The sequence below is a fragment of the Hyaena hyaena genome, unplaced genomic scaffold (genome assembly GCF_003009895.1).
Source record: "Hyaena hyaena isolate Hyena2069 unplaced genomic scaffold, ASM300989v1 scaffold_506, whole genome shotgun sequence".
Taxonomy (NCBI): Eukaryota; Metazoa; Chordata; class Mammalia; order Carnivora; family Hyaenidae; genus Hyaena; species Hyaena hyaena.
This window is the reverse complement of record NW_024081138.1, coordinates 681,315-707,861: the sequence shown is the minus strand read 5'-3', so window position 1 is coordinate 707,861 and position 26,547 is coordinate 681,315. Positions and strand designations below refer to the sequence as shown.

Sequence of the window (26,547 nt, the reverse complement as noted above, 5' to 3'; positions counted from 1 at the left end):
CCTTACGCAGACAAGTTCATAGACAAAAGGGTCAACATGCTGAGTAATGATCCCTCCCTTGTGTGATTTGATGTTCCTTTGGGGCTGGGTAGGAGGGGCTCTGGAAGAGCCCTACACTTGTAGCCTGGAAATGTGGGTTCTAGTTGTGGTCCTTTAGTTTTTCTGTACATTAATACTTTTCCTTTTCCTAAAGTGAGAAGAAAAATAATTCTAAATTGCTATACAAAATATAGGAGGTTGAAGTTATGTTCACATTCACCCTTTCCTGGTAATTGTACAGAGAAACTTCTATAAGGTGACAATGGGCTGTCCAGCCAGCCTCGTGAACCTGCTGTGTTACACGGTCCTGACATGGCCCTTGGAGGGCAGAGGGGAGTGGAACTGATTTTACGTTTGGGGAGGTGTGCAACTGGAGGGGCAGACAGGCCGCACCGAAGACAGAGCCTTCACACTCCGAATGTCAAAAAAATCAGTGTAACAGGCACCCGTGGGCATGCTGGGAATCCTACTTTCATGCCACTTCTTTCTTTCAGTTTGAAAAAGAACTTCAGAGGATTTCAGAAGCCTATGAGAGCCTGGTCAAGTCCACTACCAAGCGAGAATCGCTGGACAAGGCGATGAGAAACAAACTGGAAGGCGAGATCCGAAGACTTCACGATTTCAACAGAGACCTGCGAGGCACGTCCAGCCCCACACACTTGCTCTCTGCCCTAGACTTCCCTACAATTGGTGGCCTGGCTACAGGTCCATGCTGTGTCCAATAGTCCTGGAAGGTCCAACCACCTGGGGCATGGGCGCTCAAAGAGCAGGATTGTTCCTTTCTTGTTTGCAGGTTGTGGGTTGTGGGGTTGCAACACTGGGCCTGAGAAATGGCGGCCTCTGTGCATGAGCCCATGAAAGGGAGGGAGTGTGTGTACAGCTCCTTCTCTGCTTTAAAACTACTTCACCGTCCATGGCAAATTTATTCAGTAAGATAAAAATAAAAACATAACTTCACAATCTTAAAAATAATAACATAACAAAATAAAAACATAACTTCATAATTTTAAAAATAATAACATAAAAGTGCTGAGCGGTGATTTGTGACCACACAAAGGAGGATGTTTGAAAAGACCAATGTTGAATGTGCAACCCTTCCCACATCAGGCTGAGTCATTTGGTGGCATTCTTTGAAAGCCACCACTCAACACTTGCTAGATATAGTAGAGACGACAGAGCTAGACAGCATCCCCCTTGGAGGGGAAAGAAAAAGCCCGCAGTTGTGACAAACTGTAGATATATATAAACTCCCTGAGACCTGGAAGCCTCCTGCAACAGATCTTGGCAGTCTCCCATACACAGAATGATTTCACCCATAAAAATTTCCTTGTCTTTCAGTCAACTAAACCATTTTTCAATTGCCTTATCTGTCAAAGTAACAGCCTGGTGGCGGTCTCCAGTACCTAGAGTCTTCCTTTCCTATTCCTACAAATCCTTTTGTCTTGGGAACCATGTACGTCCAATAAAGACTTCTTAGACTGAGTTGTTTCACTGAAAAAATGAAGACTAACCAACTGGTTTGAGCAGACATGGAACTCAGTAGCTAGGCTCTTTATCCATTAGGTCATTTTGAGTTTTTTAAAAAAAAATTGGTATTTATTGAACTCTTATTTCCATTTGTTAGCTGTCCCTGGCTAACCACAGGGCTGGTGGTGAGGGATAGACTAGGGCTGGGTTTGAGGCTAAGGAGACTTAACCCCTTTAAAGGGACTTCAAGACAGAGGTTTGCTGGCTCGAAGGCAGCGATGAGGGATGCAGTTCTTCTCAGAACCCGGGCTTGGCTGCCTCCCCAGCTGCTGACCCTGACATTAGATGTCATGAAGGCACCCAACGTGCCATGTGAAGACGTTCCTTTGGGTACTTGGGAACACACCAGCCCTCCCCCAGAGCTCCTCAGCTTGGGGCTCCTGCCTGAGTATCTCTGCGAATGTCATTTCTTGTTTGGATGGTGTCTTAGATCCATATGCATTTCCTTGTAACCATTTCCTCTTTGCACACAGATCGGCTGGAGACCGCCAACAGGCAGCTGTCCAGCAGGGACTACGACGGGCACGAAGACAGAGCCGCGGAGGGGCTTTATGCTTCCCAGAGTGAGTCTCCACATTTCTCTGTCCTGACACTGGTATTCTTAAAAACTGGGGCCTGCGGGAAGAATCTTGTTAATTTTAAGCAGGTCTCTAAGTAGGCTCTTGGCTTCTGGTTCGTTCATTTAGCAAATAAGCTTTTGGGCCTTGGAGGAGGCCCTCCTAGGTCTGCCAGAGACAAAGCCAAGGTTGATTTGTATTATTTCAGCAACGTGTATTCTGTCCTTCTGACCTGCAGTTTCTCTCTGTTTCTTTCTGATATCCTCCCCGGAAAAGCAACACTACAGTCTTTCCTGGCACTCACCACTTTAAGTGAGGCACAACTCTTCCTCCAGGGAGAGAGAAGGAGGTCCGTGGTGGGATTGGGTCTTTTTGGCATGTTCTATGCTCCTTAGGTTCAGCACTTCTGGCCTGGCCACCTCTGGCAGCCTCAAGTCACCGAAGGGTCCCATCGTATATCTCCATATGTGGTGCTCGTTTCCAAAAGCCACTGAGCCCACTGCAGCGCAGAATGAAATCATCAGTGGCTTCCTGTGCCTTTAGATTTATTGGGAGAATATTTTATTCATTTTACCAGAGGCAAAGGATAGAAACAAATGGGTTTTGAGAAACCATTGGTCATGGTTTGAATTTCTCCAATTCCATTGCATGTCAGAAATATAAAAATCCAACTCTTTTTTAAGCTGTTTAGAAAATCAAATTTATTTCTGTATCATGATTCTCAACAAGTGCTGTGTTCGGACACTGGCCATCTCTTGTGTAATGGTGGGGTTCTGATGATCAGCCCCTGAGTATAGCCCTACATTTTCAAGGCTTGGAAATAATCAGTTAAATTTTCTAATTCCCAGTACTGTTTGGTTGGGTTTAATTTCGGTTGTTTCCCCCAAATTTACTCATGGTAGCACTCCATTGATTTGTCTCAGCTTCATTTTTTAAATTCTGGGGCGCCTGGGTGGCTCCGTCGGTTAAGTGTCCGACTTCGGCTCAGGGTCATGATCTCACGGTTCGTGGGTTCGAGCCCCACATTGGGCTCTGTGCTGACAGCTCAGAGCCTGGAGCCTGTCTTTGGATTTTGTGTCTTCCTCTCTCTCTGACCTTCCCCTGCTCAGGCTGTCTCTCTCTCTCTCAAAAATAACTAAAATATTTAAAAAAATTTTTTTAATAAAAAAAATAAATTCTGTTTTGGCAAATGGACAGTCAATACCATCAAGAGATTTTGCCTCCGATTCCTTGGGTGTCTTGCAGTAGGTGAAGTGGCTTGTGTTCCAGATTTACATAAAAAACTATGTCAGCATCGTGAATTACTCACTCCCCTAACAAATATTATCTCTTTTTCTGGGTGCAGTCCATCTACCATCTCATCTGAGCTTTCATTTAAAATTTTTTTAATGTTTGTTTATTTTTGAGAGGCAAAGAGAGAGACAGAGCACAAGCAGAGGAGGGGCAGAGACACAGAATCAGAAGCAGGCTCCAGGCTCAGAGCTGTCAGCACAGAGCCCGATGCAGGGCTTGAACCCATGGACCGTAAGATCATGACCTGAGCCGAAGTCGGACACTCAACTGACTGAGCCACCCAGGTGCCCCCGAGCTTTCATAAAAAAAAAAAAAAAGAGTCACCTGTACCATTTGCATTTAGGATTCTTCTAACACCTTGGTTTTGGATGACCGTGTGCCTAGGTGGAGTTTAGTGTCTATGGCAGTTATGTCAGCAATGTCACCCTGCTGGTACTCTGCCTTCTTGTCGGGGGATATTATTTTGTCACATAGTTCAGGTCAAAATGGAAAAGCCAATTAGTTTCATCTGACGGGCATTAGCTCTAGCCTCCCAGCCCAGACTGTGCTGATGGAATAATAAGATTTGGTGCTGTGTGAGTTGAGAAATGTTCCCGAAGACTTTAACCTCCTGGTTGAAAGCTAAAACATTAATAACGCGGGCAAAGAGGACCTCTAGCTTTACAGGGAATGATATGTTCTGTGCAAACATGCCCCACTGTGTTCCAAAGGCGTAAACAAGAAAGTCCAGAGGCAGTTTTCAACTGCTTAAAGGTATCTCAGTGTTGATGTATAACGTAATTGAATCTAGGCAGGGCATTTGAAGCAGGTTTGCTACCAGTAATATCTAACCAAGTTTTCAAAGCCTAGTCTTTTTAGGACACTTTATAGGACACTTGCCTGTGTCACAGCTTTATAATTATTTGCACTAGCTTTTCCTCTCCTGGCGTGGCAAGAGGTGGACATGAGATGTTATTTCAGATTTGCAGATAGGTTTATTTTTCTTAGTGAGTTGTAAGAACTTTTTGTATATTAAGGAAATTAGCATGTCCTCTACTCTCTATGTTGCAGATATTTTCCTCAGTTGTTTTTTAATCTCTGATTATAGCATTCTTTATGTCATAGGAGATTTTTTTAAGTAACCCCATTTATGCCATCTAGGTTTTATGTCGTGTTTAGAGATGCTTATTGCTCACCAAGTTTATAAAAATATTTACCTGTTTTCTTCAGATGTGTTTATGATTTCACTGTTTGCAAGGCTTATATTTTGGAAGCTAGTTTGGGAGGCACAGTAAAAGAGAAAGAAGTAAGAGGTAAGAAAACTAATTACCAGATATTTTAGTATCTAGACAAGAGGTCCTGAACTAAAACAGAAATAGTGATGGAGGGTAGAGGAGAGAGAAGTAAGTGACAAAATTAGTAGGATTCGGTGACCACTTGAGTAATGGCAGTGATAGAGCAAAGAGAAAGGAGTGTGACTGAGCAACAAGATAGATGGTCACCCTTTACCAATAAAAAGCAGGAGAAGCAGGTTGGGATTAGATACTGAGGAGTGGTTTGAGCGCATTGAGTTATGTCATGCTGCGGCTCCTAGCTAAGTGAGCAGGTGTAACAGTAGGGGCAGACATACCCAGAAGGCTGGTGATGGGCAGTGAGTGCCCTCTATCAGGCTTTAGCATGTGGGCACAGAATGGCAGGCATGAATTACTGGCTCTCTTCATAGTTACTAATGTGTTCCATTATCTGTCTATTGTTTCAGAAACTGTATTATTGGAATACTTCTTAATTTTTTAATGTTTTATTTATTTTTGAGAGAGAGACAGACAGACAGAATGTGAGCAGGGGAGGGACAGACAGGGAGACACAGAATACGACGCAGGCTTCAGGCTCTGAGCTGTCAGCACAGAGCCAGACATGGGGTTTGAACCCCCAAAGTGTGGGATCATGACCTGAGCGGAAGTCAGACACCCAACTGACTGAGCCACCCAGGCACCCCTGGAATGCTTTTTAAATGCTTAGTAATCATAGTTATAAGCATTGCACACACAAAAGGAGCCATCTTTTTCAGATGAATCTTTTGAGATTCTATCACTTGGCTAAGAGAAAGAAAGACTGCAGGCTAAATAGCAGTGACTTCTCTGGGTAACACAAGCCGGTGAGCTAAGGCTAAGTTGCCAAGCCCCTGACAAACACCTTGCCTTGGCCAGGGGGATGTTGGAGGGAAGGGGAAAGTAGAGACTGGTATGTGTTTGATTTTTTTTTTTTTTTCTAGGTGTTCTTGTTGAGTCTAGGAGTTTAGGTTCAAGAACACCCAAGGAACTCTTGCAGTACAGTGGTTGGTAGGACTTCTGTAAAGCTCTCTCTAATAGAGGGAGAAGCTCCTTCCTGGCCAGATCACTAAATATCTCTGCTGCCCCGGGGAGTTTCCTTTGAGGACTGAACTCTCTGCTCTTACGTTGGAGCCTGACGAAGACCTCAGTGGACTGCCAAGGTGGTCCCTACTTAGCTCTTCAGATCGAAACAAACATTAAACAGAGTAATAATGAGTCCCCCTTGGTTGTGAAATCTGTCGGTTTTAAAAACTGCACTGAATTAAGTACTTGGGAGTTTGGTGGCTGCACGGAGTTTTTTTTCTCTATCGCCTCATGGTGTTGCGTCCCTGTCTTTTAGGAATTCAGAGTTTTATTTGGTTGTTTTCTGATTTAGTTTTCTAAATATTTTTGCAAAGTGCTCCTTAAAACAGGTCATCTAGCCAATCCCTATTTTGTCTGCATGAAACTAGGGCTTATTTGTCCTATTTAACGTCTTAAACTTACTGGGTCCCCTGGTTTCCCCATTCATGTGTTTGTGTCACGCACGTGCGAGTGTGTACGCCCTCGCGCATGCGCACACACAAAAGGCAGAGACGGGCCGCGCGGTCCACTAAAGGCCTTGCCCTGGGAATGTCTGTTGCCATTCTTACCTCTGTCTTCTCTGTAAGTACAACTGCTTAACTGTTTTTTCTCGCCGAAAATTGATAGCTCTGCAGAATTCTCATGCCATTAGGCCAGAAAACCTAAAATAAAATATTAGATGTGGGGAAGCTAGACTGATAGAGACAATCTCACTACGTTCTCGGGTTGAGTGGGAGCTCAACTCTGGCATAGGTGTGTTATTCCAGGATAAAACCATTCATGTCTCATGGTGTCAAGAACTTCTCTCTATCCCTCTAGGGTTCTTTAGACCCTACAGGTTGAACATACTTGGTTCAACTTCAGTCTGTGTTAGATTCTGGCTGTTAAATGGTGTCTCTTAAAAAAATAGGTTTTGGACATTCAGTTGTCTAAGTTGTTGAAAAATGGGTGTACATAAGTCAGAACCGTATGGATTTGATTTTTCTTATAATTCTCATGGGTTTGGAAATTGACCAAAACAAATGTGTGCGACCAACCTATTTTAGAAATAACAGTAACTTGCCATTTTGCATGACTTGAAATCATCATCTCACTCTTAAATCCTGTTTCAGGTACTTTGATTTTCTGTCTCTTATAGACTATAAAAGAGTCTAACATAATTTCCTGCAAGAACATCCCTCTGAGATGTTTGTATTACCTGCAAGGGCTTGTGTGAAATACCAAACCGAATTTACAGTGACAGAAACGTTGGTTCAGTTGACCCACGTAGAGCATGAGGAGATTGTTCTCAATCCTCATTGGCTTTCATTACTTCATGTTGTGAGTTCCCATCAGACCTCGTTAGGAAGGACAGGTTAGGTTATGAGTATACTAGTTTACCCCTCCTCTGGGCTTGCCAGTGCTCACAGCTTCTTCTGAGCCCCGACTGCAGTGTTTACTCCATTGGCATTCCATAAGGGTGTAATTTATTGGCAGAGATCTCCTCTTCTAGGTGGGAGAAGGCATTCTTTACCAATATCCACAGTACCCATCCCCACCCTGCACTACAAGCCCTTGAACCTTTTTATCTTCCTGGCACTCGATAAGTGTGTATTGAGGGAATGAATAAAAGTGGAAAGTCCTTGTAACATTAGGCTGGAAATAATCCTTATGCAGCATCAGTATCAAATTGTTCTTTTAAGCTCAGTATCTCCCAGTCATATTTGGAGATAATAATGCCTTATTTTAAGACATTAGGCAAATTATTAAAAAGAAGTATCAGAATAGAAGCAACTTGAAAATGCTCAAATTGCCTTCTTCCTTCCCTCCTTTTTTTCCAGGTAGGAGGATATTGAGGCAAGGGAAATCTTTTACTAATAAGGATCATAGTATTTTATAGTATTTTTCTTGAATGTTGGTATTAATAGAGTTGATTTTGGTTCCCTTGACTCCTTCTCTTTTACTCCATTGTGGTTGTGTTGGAGATGAGAGTTGGCTGTGGTATATTAAGGTTTTTGTAGCAACTGGCCAGATGCTCACGCTGACCAATCCATAGACCATTCCAGACACCACAGTTCAGTGCCTGGGCAAGAGAAAGGACTTGTCCATGAAACCTGCCAAGGCAGTATCATTTAAGTCAAGAAAATGTTCTTGCCCTGAATGAACTGATGCTCCTTGAAGACGACCCCTGTGTTTAATAGGTCTGTGCAGTCCTAAATACCCAAAGTTTTGTAGGTACAAGCCCAAGCAAATGATCGTGGCTCAGGTGCTGCATGTCCTGAATCCTGGTCTCTCACTCACGTACTCATTGACTTGAAGAAAGATGCTTAATCTCCCTGTGTCTCCATTTCTTCTAAAGAAATAGATCTCATTTAGCCACCAGAGCTCTGGGGGATAACCGGTGACAGGAAACGCAGAGGCTTTATAAAATGCATTTATTCTGCAAACTTCTTCCTGCCTCCACGCATCCTCCATTGACTTCAGCTCTCACATTCCCTGGAAGGACCTGCCAGCTTTCAGGGCAGGGGGGAGATGGGCCGCATTCCCACAGAATGCCTGCGTGGCTCACTGAGCCTTGCTGAATTTGGAAGGCAGAGCATGTGCATGCTTACACCACTCGATCAACCTTGACAGACAGCACTGAGAAACGTCAAGCCTACATGACAGCCAGAAGTACACCCAGGCCGCAGGCATCTGTTTATGTTCAGTCGCATCTCCCCAAGTGTGAAAATTAACATTATTCAATCTGGCTGATTTTTCTGTGCTTAAAGAACCAGAGCTGATTAAAGAACTGTCTCTTGATCATGTGTGAGCCCTAGTCTCTGACAACTGAATGTGAGTTATGAGTTTCACATTGTTGCTTTTAAAACTGTGTAGCTCCTTGGCATTCCTGTTATGGGGATTGAAAAATCAAATGTCTTTAACTTTATTAGAGTCCACGTTTCTTGGTACTAATACCTAGATGGATGGACTAGCACAAGATGAAATACATGCTGAAGTCCATGTGCATTTCATGTATCATCAGGAAACCCTCACTTTCCCTGGCGGTTCAGAACCAGGAAATCCAGGATCCCAGGTCTCAGCGCGAAAGGCAATTCCCAGAGAAGTCTTTGAGAATAGGGTGAAGTCTTCCTTTTACATTCTCCTCCTACGCCTGGTACTTTTTCCCTTGTAAGCACCCATTACGGTTGTATATAAATAACTGTTTGGATGGTCATTTTCTGTCTTCCTTTCCTAAACCAGATGCAGCATGAGGGTTGGGGCCCTGTCTGTCACCCTCCCTGTTGCAGTCCCAGCTCATTTATCTCCAGAACCTGGTATAGTGCCTGGCACTTAGAGTCATTTAATAGGTATTTGTTGGCTACTGAATAAAATGATGATGATTCTCATGTAACCAAGTAGTTATTGGCTATCTCCTCTGAACTAGTTGTGTTCTGGGCCACAGATGAGCAAACTCTTTCTGTAAAGGGCCAGATGGTAAATAATTTTAGGCTCAGGGGCCACAACTACTCCGCTCTGTCCTTTTAGCCTGAAGGCTGCCATAGATGGTCCATCAACATGTGGGTGTGGCTGAGTTCCAATGAAACTTGATTGTAAACAGAATCAGCCTGTGGGATTTGGTTCATAGGCCATCATAAGCTGACCTGTGTCCCAGGTACAAGTCATGGAAGGATGGAAAAAGAAGGAACCTCAGTAAAAGGAACATGGAAAATGCAGCCCTCCTGAAGTATTCCCTAGATCTCACTTTGTGAATTTCCCCAGATGTAATTGTTATTTCCTTTCCTGGGAGTTTCACAGTCCTCTTTTACTTCATCCCTAATCAGGGAAGCATGATGATTATCATTTTAGATAAACCGAGGCATGTAGAAGTTCAGGCACAAGGCTTAGCTCCCAGTGAGGATCAGGAATTCGATAATGATGGAGGACTGGCATCCTGAAGGATGCAGGATAACTGCCTGCATAGTGAAGTCTTAGGGGTGCCTTTCCCAGCAGGGCCCGAAGTTCCTCCCATAAGCAGCCTCCTGGGAGATGAGGTCTGCAGATCTTGGAGGAGACCTCGAAGGTCACAAATCTGGTCACGAGCAATGCGTGTGTCTTACGAACTGAAGCTCATTAAAAGGCCATCTCATTGTCTCTGTGAGTGACAGTATCCTCAGAGGCTGTTGAGCTGACGGCTAAAGGTTTATCCTCAGGTGGGGTTGCAGTTTGCCCCCTTAAACCTGTCCTGCGGGTCCTGGTTCAGGCCAGCCTGGGTGTAAGAGCAGTAACAGCTGCCAGCATTAATTGAGCACTTACTCTGCTAGCCTCTGTAGGTACACTGTGTATTTTAATGCTCCAGACAACCTGTGAGGTCTGTATTCTAGGTGTTTTGCAGATGCCCTGAGGCACAGGAAGGTTAAGTAGCTTGTCCATGGTCATACAAGGTGGTAAGTGGGGCAGACGGGTTTCGAACCCAGGTCATTCTGAGTCTGGGGCCCAAACTTACTGAGCTGGCCCTCAGTGGGGTTGCCCTTCTTATATACTGGAAGGCAGAGAGAGGTTGTAATATGAAGGGTGGCAGCAGGGGACTCCCAGTGATTTTAGAACACATTTAGTGTAGCCTGCATGTTTTACTAACGAAGAAATCACAGCCAAGAACGATCCAGTGGTTTGCCCAAGGCCCCGTAGGTGTTTAATGGCTAAACCACAACGGCAATTAGAACTTCCTTGTTCTTATGTTTTTTCTTCCCCTTCTGCAAAGGTCATCTCTTTTGGCTCTGAGGGTGATGAAAGATTTCACATTTTTACCTCAAGAAGAATCTGGGATAGCGGGACAAACATACATAATCCCTTACTAGAATTATTACTTGGTTGCAAATTATTTAGCCCAGCACCGTGACTTACACTAATAATGTTTGGGTCTTCCCCTCAACTGAGTTCTAACTACTGGAATTAATATTCTGGACTTTCAACTTCTACATCTATCTTTGAACCGCAGCCAGTTATAACAGAAGGACTGGATAATCCAGTGTCTCTCTTCAGCTACAGAAACAAAAAAATCATTGAGACCAGAATAGAACCTAGAGTCTAAAAACAAAAAAAAAAGATTTCTCAAAATATCTGTGAAATTAAACTTTTTGTTCTGAGACGATACAAAACAAGCAGCATACGGTGGGTAATTCTGCAGTGCAGTTCCTGGAAATTCCTTCTCAAGACTATTTTTGGTCCATGAATTGTAGAGAGAGCATAGACAGCTGCATCTCGGTGGAGTCAGAGAACTTTGAGGCGACAAAATGTTTGTGTTAAGTCCAGAAAATTTGGTCTTAGACCATGAAAAATAAGCATGCATCTGTTACTAATTTTCTTTTTGCTAACTAAGACCGTGGTTTGGTAGAAGGAAGAGAAAGAAAAGGATTAGTTCAAAGCAACTTCCAAAAACGACGAGGTGTCACAGAGGTTGAAGGCAGGAAACGTAACTGGAGGCAGCACATTTCTTTCCCCTTGATCCTTCCTAGAATGGACCGCTTGGTTCCCCAGGGAAAACAGCTTCCCCAGCATAAATGTCTGTCTGGGCCAGGTGTTGGTGTTAAACCTTATCTGCCATTCAAAGAGCCCATTTAAAACCATAGCTTTCTATATATACATGTTTTAATAATGGTATAACTAATGTCTTAATTCAAACAGATATACATATATAATGCGTACATATATATATATATATATGGTAAAGCTTACACGTTTCAGGTGTATGGTGTGAGGAAATGTAGCAACCACCTCTGTCAAGGTCCAGCACATGTAGCTCTTTCCTTCCCTTCCCCTCACATGTCCGCTTCCATCCGTTTCCACTGTCTTTACATCATTGCCCTCCATACTATGTCCAGGTTTTGTGGATGTTTTCTACACAGGGAGCCACACTAAATAGAAGTGTCTGTGGCTCATTTTTTCATATTAAGAAATGACAAAAATAAAAGATGGACTTCTGTTCTCTGGTGGCTAGCGAAAATTTGGTTTATAATTGATTCACGAAATATGCGTGCAGTCAAAACCAATGTCCGGTATATCCAGTATTTATGTGGCGTTATTCATTGCTGAATTTGTTGTTTTGCCATTGGCAGTGATATAGGAGTAGTAGTACATTTTTATTTCAAGTAAAAAAACGTAATAATGTGGAAAGTCGAACAGTATATTTGGAAGCTGAGCGGATACATGGGTGTATATTCAGTCAAGCAAGTTAGCAAGCTGCATAGGTCATAAATTTAGGTAGGTTAAAAAAAAACCAGTACCTGTAAATTATATCTAAATGTGTAAGTACAGTTTCCAAGGTTAAAATGCAAAAGGAAGAATGACTACAATAGGGAAAATTATATTTTAAGAGATTATATTTTATTTAAAAAACTATATTTATAGAAAATTATATTGGGGCACCTGGGTGGCTCGGTTGGTTAAGTTTCTGACTTCGGCTCAGGTCTTGATCTCACAGCTCATGAGTTTGAGCCCCGCACCAGGCTCTGTGTTGACAGCTCAGAACCTGGAGCCTGCTTAGGTTTCTGTGTCTCCAACTCTCTCTGCCTCTCCCTTGTTCACGCTCTCTTTTTCTCTCTCTCACACACACACAAAAATAAACATAAAAAAAAGACAACTATATTGAAGAGGACTGCTGGTATTCAAATATTTTTACCACATTATAGCTAAGGTAGCTTACTTTCAGCGCTACAAATTCACTTTGAGGCCTGGATATTAAAGAGCCTATATAAGATAACTTCTATAAAGTAACAAAAATTTAAGTATGTTAAGGCCAAACTGTATTATTGTCTTCCTTCATTAGATGAATTAGATGAATACAATATTTTCTGGTTAGGTTTTGTCCCCTTCCAGTGAGAAGTATCTGAAACTTTCATTTTTTGTTAAAGTTTTGAAGACTGAGGTCGAACTTGATCATGTATCAGTAGCATCCTCTTCCTCAGTAAGCTGTTGCCTAAACCTGGCATAGCTCTCCACCTAGGAAACCCTTCTGTTATCTTAGATTCTTAAAAGCCTACAAAGGTAGTACGAAGTAAGCTCAGTAGGAAGATTCAGACAGACGCCGGCCCCTGTATATGGACTACAAGGTAGAATATGGTTAATATGCTGGTTAAGACCACTTCCCCCCGCCTCCCCCCCGGCCCTCCCAGCAAAGCATATGTTTTCAGGCTCTCCCTTGCAGGAAAGATGTGTTTTATCAAAGGAAGCAGAAAAGCTTCATGTAGCCTGTAATTTTCAGGGTGGGCCTTGAAAAACTGATTAGTATTTTGGAGTAATTTTGCTACCATAGCACAGTGTAAAAGGGAATTTGTTTTTCCTTTTAAATTGAAAGAAATTAAATTGAGACAGGATGCCTTCTTCAGAATGCCCTCCCTTCTACTTGGCCCCCCACATTCCTTGGGTGGGTTTGAACTCCTGGCCTTAACTTCCCTTGCTGAGAATTCATTTAAAAGCAATTATCTGTACAATGGAATACTACATGGCAATGAGAAAGAATGAAATCTGGCCATGTGTAGCAACATGGATGAAACTTGAGGGTGTTATGCTGAGCGAAATAAGTCAAAGGACAGATACCATATGTTTGCACGTATAGGTGGATTAGGAGGAACTTAACAGAGGACCAGGGGGGAGAAGAAGGGGAAAAATAGTTTGGGAGAGGGAGGGAGGCAAACCATGAGAGACTCTTGAATACTGAGAACAAACTGAGGGCTGATGGTGATGGGGGAGACGGGAAAGAGGGAGATGGGCATGGAGGAGGGCACTTGTTGGGATGAGCACTGGGTGTTATATGGAAACCAACTTGACAATAAACTATTTAAGAAAAAAATAAAAACAGTTGGCTGAGCCATGTAAAACATGCCCCCTCCAGAGCGCTAGTGTTTGTTAACAAACCTACTTAGTGCCCACTCACACCCTCTCCTGAGTCTCCGGTTGCCTGGCAACCCACCCTTGCACACCGGGGCTGCCGGAGCTGAAGACCCTTCCCTGCAATAACGCGCTTCCTTACCTGAGAAGCCGGATTGGCCGATTTTAAGAAGACAGCAAAAAGCCAGACAAGCAGTTTATGGGGTCAGCTTTGTATTACCTTTTCATCTCTAAATTAGTGTGGCTTTTAAAGGGGGATCATCTTTGATCTTTTATATCAAATAAGCCTCATGTCAAAAGCTCACTCCTGTATAATGTAAACAGTGCCCTGTTTGGATTATATTTAGTGTGGGGAGGGGTCTCTTTCTGGGTTCATCGGTCTGACTCTCAAACTGAGGTGAGGGGGTGAGGGCAGATGTAAAGATTGCACTCCCACGTAAAATATTTCTGAGGCAGAATGAACCTGGATAAGTTGCAGATAGGGAACTAAATGAAATCCCTCCTTTTGCCTTTGCACTCACATGACCTCAGAAAAAAGAAATTACTCTTAGTGTCAGCAGGACTTCCAAAAGGATCTGACTCTTCCCTTACCTCATAGCTTGTAGCTGGCCCTTGGAATAGAGTTCTTCCAAACATCTGTTCAGTGTTATAAGCTATGGTGCCAGGGAACACAGAGCCGAATCATCTGAGAGGAAGAAGAAACAAGAAAAGAAACTTTAGGGAGAGAATATGGCAAATAAGTATTTGGACTTCGTTTCACAAGAGGAAATCCATTTCGTTAGCAGTGCAGAGAAGTTTCTAGTTACCAAAATGGATGCCATTACTGTTGGTGAGCATCCTCCTAAGGTGTCAACCAAACTACCAAGTCTTTTCTTGGTGGAGAAGGATATAGACGTGTAAAGAAAGAAGAGTAAGTGTCTTAGTGATCTTTCATTATGAAAAGAAAATGTGCCTGAGCTAGTAGCTGAAGCCCAAATAAGAGGGCTGTTTTCTAAGTAGATCCATGTGCAATGGAGCCCTCAGGCAGGAAGTTCAGGCAGGGGCTGGGGGTTTCCGTGTCTGTGAGAATCAAGGCATAGTTTGCATTTAGGGGTCTGTGTTTGTCTGTATGGCTCTGTTTTCCTCCCTCTCTGTCACCCATGGATTCTCATCCACCTTTTATGTCCACGTGCTTGATCCTTCATTCTCTACAGAATGGCTTTCTCTGTTTCTCCAAAGCACATGCTGGAATATGGCTGCTAGCCTAAGAGCTAGGTTCCCACGTCAGCATCACGCCTCTCCATGGCTCCCACTTTCATGTTCCTGGATGAGAGACTCTGGCCTGGTTTGGGCACAAGGCCCTTCAGGTTTGACCCCCTCAAATGGGGAGTACTAGGTAGGGGCAGATGAAGGGAGCTTTGTAGGGAACTCATGGCGACTTGCCAGATTAGCCCTGTGTGTAGAGGACTGTAGTAATGGCTCTTGTAAATTGAGCATTGTCGTACCCCACTCTGTGAAAGTTGTCTGCTCCATGGAGATCCAGTGAGGAAGCACTTGCCTCTTGCAGGCCCTCTCCCACCGGTGCTGGACGTGGGGACTCTGCTGTCGTACTCAGAGGGCCTGGGGACTGTCAGCCCCATCTCCTCTGACTCCCACTGTCTGTGGCCTGTTCTCTTGTAGAGTCCTTTACATTCTCTTTACTCAGAGCAGCCAGAGACTCTACTCCTAAAATCAGTCTCCTCCGTCAGAACGAGACTTGTGGTCATTGGCATGTCAGAGAGGTGTGTTGGGTTGTGCCTGCCTTCTCCTCCCTTCGCTCCATCACCACCGCTTCCTCTTGCCACCTGCAAGGCAACAAGAACCTTCCTTGAGAAGTGCCAGGGAAATAACTGCAAAGAACCAGCCCGTTAGTAGGCCAGTTGTGCATTTCTTTGTGAGCATATGGGATCTGGAACTAGAACAGAATTGGCTTGGTCTGTGTTTATATCTACGCACATGTGCACACGAATGTGCGCACGATCTGGGACAGATCTAAATCCCCACAGAACCAGCCAGTTAATGGGTTAAACCTTGGTTCTGGCTGAAAGGAGGGAACAGGGAAAGGAAGACTTATCTTTTACCTTCCAAGCATTCCAGTAAATTAGTCAGCCCTCGGCCACGCTGGCAGCAGCTGGTCTCCCCATTCCTTCAGTTATATTGGGTTCAGGGAAAAGCTCATTAAAACCCTATACATCAGGAGAGGCCTAGAAATTAATACCTACTTGAGAAGGGCCAGGTCACAGCTTTGCTCCCGCATGAATTCCCACCGTAAGTTGGAGCACCAAGTTATAAACCAGCAGCTTGGCACACGGTGCCCTGGCACCTCCACTGTCACACCCCACGCACATACCCCATCCTTGGCATTTCCCAGCAGAGGTTATGAGGGCCCATCATCCCGTGGTGCAGCCAACTGTCGAGCTCAGTGCTCAGGTAGCATTTGCAGAAGCACCTTCGACAGACTGTCCATTCGACCTTCCCTAGAACTGGCAGAGGAGAAGGTAAGATGAAAAGGGAGCGTCTTTGAATTATTGGGCCAGTTCTAGTTTACATCCACGTTTGCGCGCTCCTTAGGAAAGAGCCTAACCCTGTGGGTGGCGGCAGAAAAGCAACTACCATTTGACCTGTACTAGTGTCGCAGCTCACTTCTCTCTGGTTTTCTCTGTTGTCTAACCAAGTTGTTAGGAGGAGTAAGGGAGGTGCTGTTATAAAGCAGAGGACAGACATGGTAAGCCCCCAGTAATACGTCAGCTCACGTTATTTTTCAAGTACCTGTTATGTGCCAAGCCCCATGGGAGGTGTTTTCCGGATAGCCACCCTAATCCTCACATCGGTCATGCAAATGATCCTGTTCATTCCATTTGAGGGGACGGAGTCCGGGACATCTCACATGTCCAAGGTGAACTGGTGTGTGTGAAGGTGCCAGAATCAAACCAGGTCGGCCGGGCAAAGCCATACCACCGCTGTTCTTTCCAAAGTAAACAGTATATGAGCAGACATCCTCTGTGTAAATGGGCCTGGGGCCATGTGCTAAACAACCCGCTGCTCCATGCAGCTCAGGGTAATTCATATCCACTGAGTAAACGGACCATTCTGGGCAAGAGTTCTCTTGTGTCAACTTGCCTGTTCTAGGAATTCTCAGTATATACATTGGAGCCCAACCAAGAATTCAGTGTGAGGCTGGTCTTTCTTGAGATAGCCCATGGGGCTTAACTACTAGTAAGCTGAAGGGACCGTCTTATGCAGTGACCTCACCCATGGGGCTTTCCCTTGGCATCTCCTGAGAGAGGACCTTTTAGAATGGCCCTGACACCCCTCAGTCCTATGTTTCCAGGGTCAGAGCCAGCATCCCCCACACAGGCTCACTGCCTTGACACTCCCCCTCCTCACACACTAGCCTGAATTAGACGTTCTCTCTGTGTTCTCACAGCACCTGTTCAGGCATGTTAGTGTGACCTGTCACATTGTTTTGTGTGTGTCCTTGTGTCACTTCCTGCCTGAATGAGAGGAAAACGCTACAACCTACTCATCTTGCAGCCCCTGAATTTATTACGCCTTCAAGAACACCAGCAATAACCACAGCATTATCATAGTTGACATTTACTGAGTACTTACCATATGCATTTTTTAATGTTTATTTTTGAGAGACAGCACACAAGCAGTAGAGGGGCAGAAAGGGAAGTGGGGGGCAGAGGATCCAAAGTGGGCTCCAGGCTCTGCACTGACAGCAGAGAGCCCAACACAGGTCTCGAACTCACCAACCGTGAGATCACAACCTGAGCCAAAGTCTGATGCTCAACCGACTGAGCCACCCATGTGCCCCACCCCATACCTTATGCATTTTCCAAGTAGGTGCTGTTGTGATCCTCACTTCAAAGGCTAGTCCATTTGTCCCCAAAGTCACAGAACTGTAAGTGGTAGAGCTGGACATGAATCTAGGCAATTTACTTCTAGTACCAAGCTTTTCACAGTACTCTCTGATGCCTCCATGTAATAGATGCTTAATTAATATTTGCAGAGGGATATACGTGTGGATGGGGTTGCTCTGTTTGGAGAAATATGATACAGCCTGTGACATATGTAAGTCTTGTAATAATGAGCGTCATGGAGCTCTCGTGTACTTTCTGCCTCTGTATTCTGCGCTATATTCTGTGCCTCAGGGGAGACACATAGCGCTATGCTTGTGAACTTGAGTTAGGCACAAAAGCACTTTCTGCCTCTGCCGTTGACAGAGCGGTCCCACTTCTGTGGGCATGTGACTTAACCTGTTGGAATGTGGAAATAATAATGGGGATAATAATTCCACAGTAAATTTAGAATAAAGGGAATAATTAAAGGGAATTAAGTCACCATTTTTGGAACACGGTAGTCATTTAACAAACACGAGCAGATTTTGTTACTGTTGCTGCTGTCAAGAACATTGTTTTTAAAACTTTATCATCCAGAGCACCACTGCTTCTTATCAGTGGACAAGGAGTTCTGAGCCAGTGTGAGTGATACTAAGTGACATTGCTGCAGCCTGAAATTTAAGGTGATCAAACTCATAACAGAGATGTTGCGACCTGTGAATTTCAGAGGACTGCAAAGCAGTCCAGAGCTAATGGAGTCTTCATTCATTACCTCCATCTCTGTCTGGTGGTGTAGCCTGTGAGGTTCAGGGAGCCTCAGCAAAGAAGGGAACCGGGGACATCCATGGTCAGCACAGCCTCAGTGGCACAGTGGACAGCTGTGGAACAAAGGCTGTCAGGAAATAGCTAGCAGCTAACGAGAGCTAACTACCACTTATTATACGGTTTGCGACGAACTTGGCACATAGTAGAGATTTATCCATTCATTCAACTACATTGAGCCAGGCACTTTTCTAGGCTCAGGGAATCAATAATGACCCAAACAGATGCCTAGAATATTCAGGTCCTTCTGCTTTATAGGCCTCATCTCCATCGGCAGAGTCGTGTTTGAAGACGCTGTGTTGTAGATGTTATCTTTCTCATCTGATAGTCCCATTAGATGATTTGATTAGATGAGGGAGCTGAGTCTCAGAGACAGGTTAACCATGCTTGAGACCTCAAGCATAGAAAGTGGTGAACTTGGGACTTGAATCTAGTTTTCTGATGTTGAGGTCCATGCTTTAACCACAGTATATCAAGCAAATAGTAAATGCTAGAATCCAGTGTGTCCACCTGTGTGTGTGTGTGTGTGTGTGTGTGTGTGTGTGTGTGTGTATAGGAGGGGAGGGATTCTTAATTCAGAAATATGAATACCTGTCATTGTGATGCAGAAATAATTATGATCATCAATTTGCAGAACTTAAGTGGCTTCTAGTCTTGAGCTCTGTCTATCCTTTTACCTTCTTCTGGTCAAAATCGACATGTCCTTCGCTGTCCTCAAGAAAGAGAATAACTTTTACGCTTAGGCTGATAAGCAGGCAGGAGCCCTGAAATCCAGCGTCTCTTTCCCAAGCATGCTGAGTAACTCCTGGGTGCCCTCCAGAACCCGGACAAGGCCAGTGGGCCCCCTGGCTGTTGAGCTGTTGCCCAAACAGCTAGCCTTCAAATGTCATTGACTCTGCACAGGAAGAGTGAAAGGCTCTGGGTCGTTCAGGGCTGTGGAGCGTGGGGCGCAAAGTCAGTGGGCTGCTACTGACCCATTTGTTTGGGCCTTTCGCGTGGCCATTCTCCATGGATTAGGAAAGAAGTTTCAGAGAGAGTATTTCAGATGCCGCTGAAAGGGAGAAGTGGGGAGTGATGTTGGTTGTTGCAGTGAGGCACATAAATAGCCCCCAAGTAATTCTGTGTTCGGGGTTAGGATCTTGGTGGCTTCATTTTATTTCCAGCAGATGCCATTGTTTCTGCCACTTAGCTATACAAAGCTACCCAGGCTGCCAGTGCTGAAGCTGTTCCACTTGCACTTGGATCCTGTCGACATGACCTCACGGTGCAGGGTCAGCGCAGTCAAGGGGGAAGGACATTGTACTGGGACATCAGGAGACCCGTGTTCAGGCCCTAGCTCCACGCCAGCTGGCAGGGGGACCTTGGACAGGTGCCTTCGCTCTTGCGCTGTCCTTTCTTCACTCATAAAGTAGCGGTGGAACTAGAGGGGGTTATTTCCTATGATCCCTTCCGGCTCTAAAATTAGGAGTTTGTTAAATGCTTATTTGTAGGCTTAAAGTGTCTTTTTTTAGTCTCATGCCCTGTATTCAAAAGCATGTTTCCTGCTTCTTAAGCACAGCATTCTTTCTCCATTGCTTCCGTGCCCACAGGGCTGATTCTTACTGTTTGATAACTCTTTGTTGAATTAATGGATGACTCTGTGAGGATATGCGAATGAGTGAAACCATGGGCACACGCTGGTGTAGCTTCTGCACTTTGGTTCTCTGTGTTTCGGTGCGGGTTGCCAAAGGATCCCGATAACTGTCTGAAGCATTCGAGTGGCGTGGGCCCGAAGAAATCAGTTTCTAACTTGCTGCAGCTGTTGCATATGCCTTATTTTTCACAACAGTGGAATAGCATGAGTAGGGTTTATGTAGCCACTTCTTTTCAATAATGAAGTGTTTTTCCGTGTCACTGATAATATCTTATTTAATGTTTAATGGCTGCAACCTAGGCTATTGTAGGGCTTAAAGTAGTTTGTTTAACCAATCCTTTAATCTTGCACAGTGAATTCATTCAAGCTTTTCCATATTACATACAACGTGATGAAACATTCGGATTTATTTTCAAAATAAAGTGTATTGCTTTTGTTGCCAGGAAGAATGTCTTCGATAAATAATACTGATCCCGTGATACCATTGGCCGTCTCTGCTTAAACTAACATGATAGTCAGTCTACCGGAAGGTGGTGTGGAAGCTACTGAATGCAGCGGCCCTTGCTTTCCTTGTGCAAAGAGACAGTGAATGAGAAGACATTTTCCTAAATCCAGAGCAATTTCCCTTTCCCCTCTTGAACAGAACTAGGAGAAAATGTGGGGGTCCAGGTTATATGGGAAGAGGGTCCAGCTCAAGATTGGAGGCCTGGGCCAGAGCTCCCCTCTGTTCTCCGGTGTCAGCCAAAGAGCTGAACCTTCTGGACCTTGGTTTATTTTTCTCTGGATGAGAATATTAGTATTATTGTTAGGCCTGCCTGCCCTTTCATCACCGGTTTGGAAGATGGAGGTAGGGGAGGTGTGAGCATAAAGCGAAATCGTAGGTACAAGGTTAATTTGAAGCATGAAAGTAAATGTTGCACAGAAATGAGTTATAGAGAACGTGGGGTCACTGGTTCTTTGTGTACTGTTCATCTCTGCAACTGTGACCTGGAATGGATCGAGAGTTAACAGCGGTTTTTGAGCAAACCCTTACCGCACACATCACCACTATTAAGAGGGAGCAAAAGCAGTAATTCAACCCTCTACTCTCTGTATGCTTTTTTATTCCTAATCCTTGCCAGATGTAGACTGGCCACGAGCCCAGAGGGTGAGTGCTCTCTGATAGAGGTGGTTTTGTTCTGTCTCCCTTTTAGACAAAGAATTCTTGAAGGAGAAGGAGAAGTTGGAAATGGAGTTAGCAGCAGTGCGAACCGCCAGCGAAGACCACCGGAGACACATCGAGATCCTGGACCAGGCTCTGAGCAACGCCCAGGCCAGGGTCATCAAGCTGGAGGAGGAGGTGAGATGGGGTGCGGGCAGTGCCCTGAGGGCCTCCACTTCCTTTTCCTAATCAGCACCCCTGCCTGGAGCCAACTCCATCGCATTGAGTCAGGGGGAGGGATGTAGGAGGCCTCCCAAATAAAAGTTCATACAGACACAGTTTATCCAGCCCAGAACGAGGCAGAATAGAAAGACAGCCGTGAGAGAGCTCACTTCCCGCCTGAAATCCAGCCTGCAGCCCACTGGTGGGCAAGTGTCCAGGGCTGGAAATAAATGGAAGGACTGAAAACCACTGGTGCCTGTGGAGAGAAGAGACTAACAGTTTTTCTTTTAAAAAATAGTTTATCTGCTCTGTCTTTGGGCTTTTGATTGCATTAAGAAAAAAAAAGGCAGAAGGCTCTGATTGGGAGGAGTGGGTGTGGCATGCAGCAAACCCGTCTTCAGTTCCCAGAAGTTGGCTCAGCTGGGCAGTCACCCCGCTAGTGCAGGAAAGTTTGATCCCTCTCAAGAATTATGGATTTAGTGGTTTCTGATTAAATCAGCCCTTTAGATTAAGTTTTGCGAGGGAGACTTTGCCTCTAAGCCTGCTGTGGAAGAACGACCATTGCTGAGGTTCTGAGGGTCAGGCTGTCGACACGGTGGCAGAAAAGGAGAGGCCCAGGCAGGTAGCCTGCTGCGCCGCCCCCGTTAGCCCCCTGAGGTGGCAAGGCCCCCCTGTTAGGGCGCTGCCCTGCCCAGAGCCACGTCGGAAATAGAAGCTCATATTCCACAGAGTACTGACCTTGGTGCTTGGCATGCAGAAAACAGTGCTCTTGTTAATCCAACTGTTGCTGAAGATGAAAAGCTGCTCCTTCGGAAGACACCTCCTGACGCCGGGTAACAGGGGCGTCCCAGCACCTTCGGCTTCAAGGTTCGAGCAGCTGAAGGGGGAGATGGTTAAATTAACAAAGGTCTTGCCTATTAGAAGCCTTTTAAAGCCACAAGTCCTATGTAGAAACTGCAATTAAAAAATGTTTATTTTTGAGAGAGGGAGAGAGAGAGCAAGTGTGTACATGAAAGAGTTGGGGGGGGGGAAGCAAAGAGAGAGGGAGAGAGAGAATTCCAAGCAGGTTCTATGCCGCCCATAGAGCCCGACTCGAGGCTCAGTCTCATGAACCATGAGATCCTGGTCTGAGCTGAAATCAAGAGCTCGACGCTTACCTGACTCAGCCTTCCAGGTGCCTCTGCAGAAACCGCAATTTTAAGACTAGTGTGAGGACCCCAAGCCGCAGTCCCGGAGGATTCTCTGTTGCCACTCATTAAATAGGAAGTACGTTTGCCGCAGAAAGCAACCTTAATCCCTGAAGGACACAGGGTCTGTTTTGAGAAAGGAGGCCCAGGACTCCTCATTATGGTTATAACTGAAATTTCTTATTCAGGCTCCATCTCCGTGTGTGGAGCCAAAGAGAATTAAATTTTTTTAAATCTTTTCATTTTAATACTTCTAATAAAATATAAGCTAATTGTGAGTTCCTTAAAGACCAATTTTTTATAATCACTAATATGGATCTTTTCTTGTTACAGAAACAAGTCTTTGATTGCATCCCAAAATCTCTTTTTTGTCTCCCTTCCAGCACGACTCCCTGTTCTTTTGAAGGGTCTTTATTGAGTTCAGGTAGCTCATACTGAGTGCTTATCCTGACTTCCCATGATGGCTAAGGGCAGCGACTCCAGAGCCAGGACTACGGTGAATTAGAATCCTGACCCTGGGATCTGTCAGTGTGTGACCTTGAGCAAGTCCTGTAACCTCTTCAAGTCTCAGTCTTCCCTCTCTTAAATGGAGATAACAGAGCAGTTGTGTTCTGACTGTCATCAGGAAGATTAAATGAGATAATTGCATATAAAGCACAATGCTTGGCCTGGAGGAGCTCCAAAAATGTTGGCTGATATTTTTAACTGTTATTCTTCTTTTTTAATGTTATTTATTTATTTTGAGGCAGAGGGAGAGCACTGGGGCAGAGAAAGAGGGAGAGAGAGAATCCCAAGCAGGCTTCACACTGTCAGAGCAGAGCCCAGTGAGGGGTTTGAACTCATGAACCATGAGATCACGACCTAACCCAAAATCGAGAGTCGGTCGCTTAACCGACTGAGCCACCCAGGTGCCTCTTAACTGTTATTCTTAATTGTCCTCATCCTAATATACTCTTTGCTAGATTTAACGCTGATACAGAGGTAAATGAGGCAGATCTAGGCCTTCAAGGATCTTGCTATTGATTAGGAATAACAGTTCTCTGTTTAGCAGACATTTGTTGAGTATTTTGCTGGGTGTCGAGTACTGTTGCGCGCATTAGGGACATACAGTGTACTCTGCCCAGAAGGCACCATGATGAACAGATCTCATGGCCCATCTGTTCTTAGGGCTGCACATGCAGAAAACTGTATACACATAGGATGTGCTGTAAGTAGTGTATGAATGGTATTCACAAAATTTTTCATCAGGCCAATCAGCTTCGGACACAGGAACCTGCAGTTAGTAGGTCCTTAAGTGTCTATTCAGTTGAATCAAATGATCAAAAGCATGGTGAATAAAAGGGCCTGATGGAGGGGCGCCTGGGTGTCTCAGTCGCTAAACAACTGCAGCTGAGGTCATGATTTCACGGTTCTTGGGTTCGAGCCCAATATCGGGCTCTGTGCTGACAGCTAGCTCAGAGCCTGGAGCCTGTTTCAGATTCTGTATCTCCCTCTCTCTCTCACTCTCCCCTGCTCACGCTGTCTCTCTCTCTTTCTCAGAAATAAAGAAAACATTAAAAAAAAAAAAGTGCCTGATGGAAACTGATGCCAAGAGCAGGTTTAGAGAAGGCTGTAAGGTTGCTGCCCCCTGTGCCAAAACATCGGAAGCACTTCCATTTTATTTCTGTGGCTTTGGCCGGGATACAGGCATAGCTCAGTACGGTGCTGTCTGCTAAGTGAGAAACCACCTTTTGCAGCAGGCTCTTCAATCGCTAGCCTGTTCCGGCTTGCCAGTGCAGTCATAGGCTGAACTCAGGATCTGAATCACCTGTGAGGCATCAGCACGCCCAGGTGCAGACGGCAAATACCATCTGGTGTCTTTTCACCCACGACCAGATCAAGTCAGCGCCTCAGCCTGGTTTTTGGCATGAGCCAATTCCCAGAAAGTTAGAAATGCACCTAGGATTTGTGAACATGGGCCAGACTCCTCATTGGAAGAAAACAAAGTTTTCATGATTCTAAATCTGTGCCTGATGGGACATTTACATAAATCCTTTCCACCTTAATTTCTGTTTCCTCAGTTATGGTGACGTTTGAGTGTTCACTGTGCCCTTCCTGTCTCTTCAGGGCTGTTAACTACCCCTCTGTAAAGGGCTCTGAAGTCTTTAGGAGAAAGTTACTCCACAGATATCCAGATAGGAAATTATGTATTTATCCACACACAAATGGGTACACATGCATGTATACATACACCTATAGTTATATAGAAGATTTGAAAACTACAGAAGATAATAAGGAAAATGGGAAATTACTGTTGTGCCATACACATAAACATGGTGATGCTTTTTAAGTATTTCCGGTCTTTTTTTTTTAATGTTTATTTATTTATTTTGAGAGAGAGGGCAAATGTGCGTGGGGGAGGGGCAGAGAGAGAGGGAGAGAGAGAGAATCCCAAGCAGGCTCCATGCTGTCAGCACAGAGCCCAATACAGGGCTCCATCCCATGAACGGCCATGGGATCATGACCAGAGCCAAAATCAAGAGTGGGATGCTTAACTGACTAAGCCACCCAGGTGCCCCTTCCAGTCTCTTTTTACATGTACATAATAGATAGATATACGGGCAGGCAACGTGTATGTGTTTAGTTTTTGATTCTGGGTTTTTTAGTTAACACTATAGAATAAGCCTTGCCTTGTGGCATTGAAAGCTCTTTGCTAGTTTCTTTGTCAGTGTCTGCAAATGCTGTAATCATTAAGCAGTAACCAAGGATGGAGCTCAGAGCAGCGCACGCTACTGAGAGCAAGTGCCCTGGTAGGGCCTTTAATTCCTGGCGGCCTTTGTCTAAATCCTCTCTGTCCCAGCACACCAGGGGGGTGGCGGTAGGGAAGGCACAAACACTTGCAGTTCAGATAGGATCCCAGGTACCCTGACCCCCCACCTCCACCTCAGCTTTGAGTGCTGCCTCTCTGAGTTCTCTGCCGCTGTTCACTGTCCTCTGCTCAGCTACGTGAGAAGCAAGCCTATGTGGAGAAGGTTGAGAAGCTCCAGCAGGCCCTGAGCCAGCTGCAGTCTGCGTGTGAGAAGCGAGAACAGATGGAGCGGAGACTGCGGACCTGGCTGGAGAGAGAGCTCGATGCGCTGAGGACCCAGCAGGTGAGGCTGAGGACCCGGCAGGTGAGGCTGGGGCCACACATCCATCCAGCACCTGTTCTGCAGCACAGCACATGCTGTGGTTCAGGCTGTGCACTGTGCATTGGTGAATGAGAACTCCGTCCCCAGTGAACTAGCATAGTGGCCAGTGCAGGAACCAGGCAATCTGCTCATTGCAGTGACAAAAGAGGGAAAGTGGTGGCCACCAGGGGCAGGGCACAGCACAGTGTGGCTGGAGACAGCTTCACAGAGGAGGACACTTGAGTTGGACTTTGAAAGATGAGTTTGTTGGGCATTCTGGGGGAAGAACATCAGAGACAGGAGGAGGATTTTGCATGGAGGAGAGAGGTATGAGACAGTATGGCGAGTTCTGGATGGCTGGGTGCAACTAGCTACTGGGAGAAAGCAGTGAGGTGGCTTGTGAGGAGGCATTCAGTCAGGTTGAGAGATTGGACTTTCTCCTGTAGTCAGCAGAGAGCCAGTGACCGGGGGGGGCGGGGGGGGGGTTAAGGCAGAGAGGAAAATGGTACAAAGGACCAGAGAAAGAGCCCTCTGGTAGTGTCTGGAGGGTCTGGAGGGGTGAATGTTGAAGTGAGAGGAGCCAACATTCAGGCTGTGATGTCCTCAAGTGGGATTCCATGAAGGAGCCAGTAAGATGGCAAAATTAGTAGGACATGATCATCAGTGAGTGTTCAGAAATAAAGGAGAGGAAGGATTCAGGACTATCACTAGAATATAATACTGGCCATAAGCTCCTAGTCCTTCTGTCTTTCCTTCTTTCTGCCAATAACAGCTGTCCACATGACTTAGCTGTTAATAGGCTTCGAGCACAACGACCCAGCCTAGGGCCCATATGTGCCTCGGCAAGGGGAAAAGTCATGCAGGGAAGTTCTGCAGCTGGGCCAGGCTCCATTATGC

General features: G+C 45.2%; 1 protein-coding gene across 6 annotated transcripts in view; it reads left to right on the top strand.

Moving 5' to 3' along the window:
- AMOTL1 (angiomotin like 1) overlaps positions 1-26,547 on the top strand; it is a 133,784-nt gene that overhangs the window by 87,911 nt on the left and 19,326 nt on the right. For all 6 annotated transcript variants that reach the window (XM_039254989.1, XM_039254984.1, XM_039254990.1 and 3 more), the window contains 4 exons: positions 534-678; positions 2,040-2,129; positions 21,145-21,290; positions 25,483-25,632. In XM_039254989.1, coding sequence (XP_039110920.1) covers positions 534-678; positions 2,040-2,129; positions 21,145-21,290; positions 25,483-25,632 — 531 coding nt within the window. The remainder of the gene's footprint in view (positions 1-533; positions 679-2,039; positions 2,130-21,144; positions 21,291-25,482; positions 25,633-26,547) is intronic.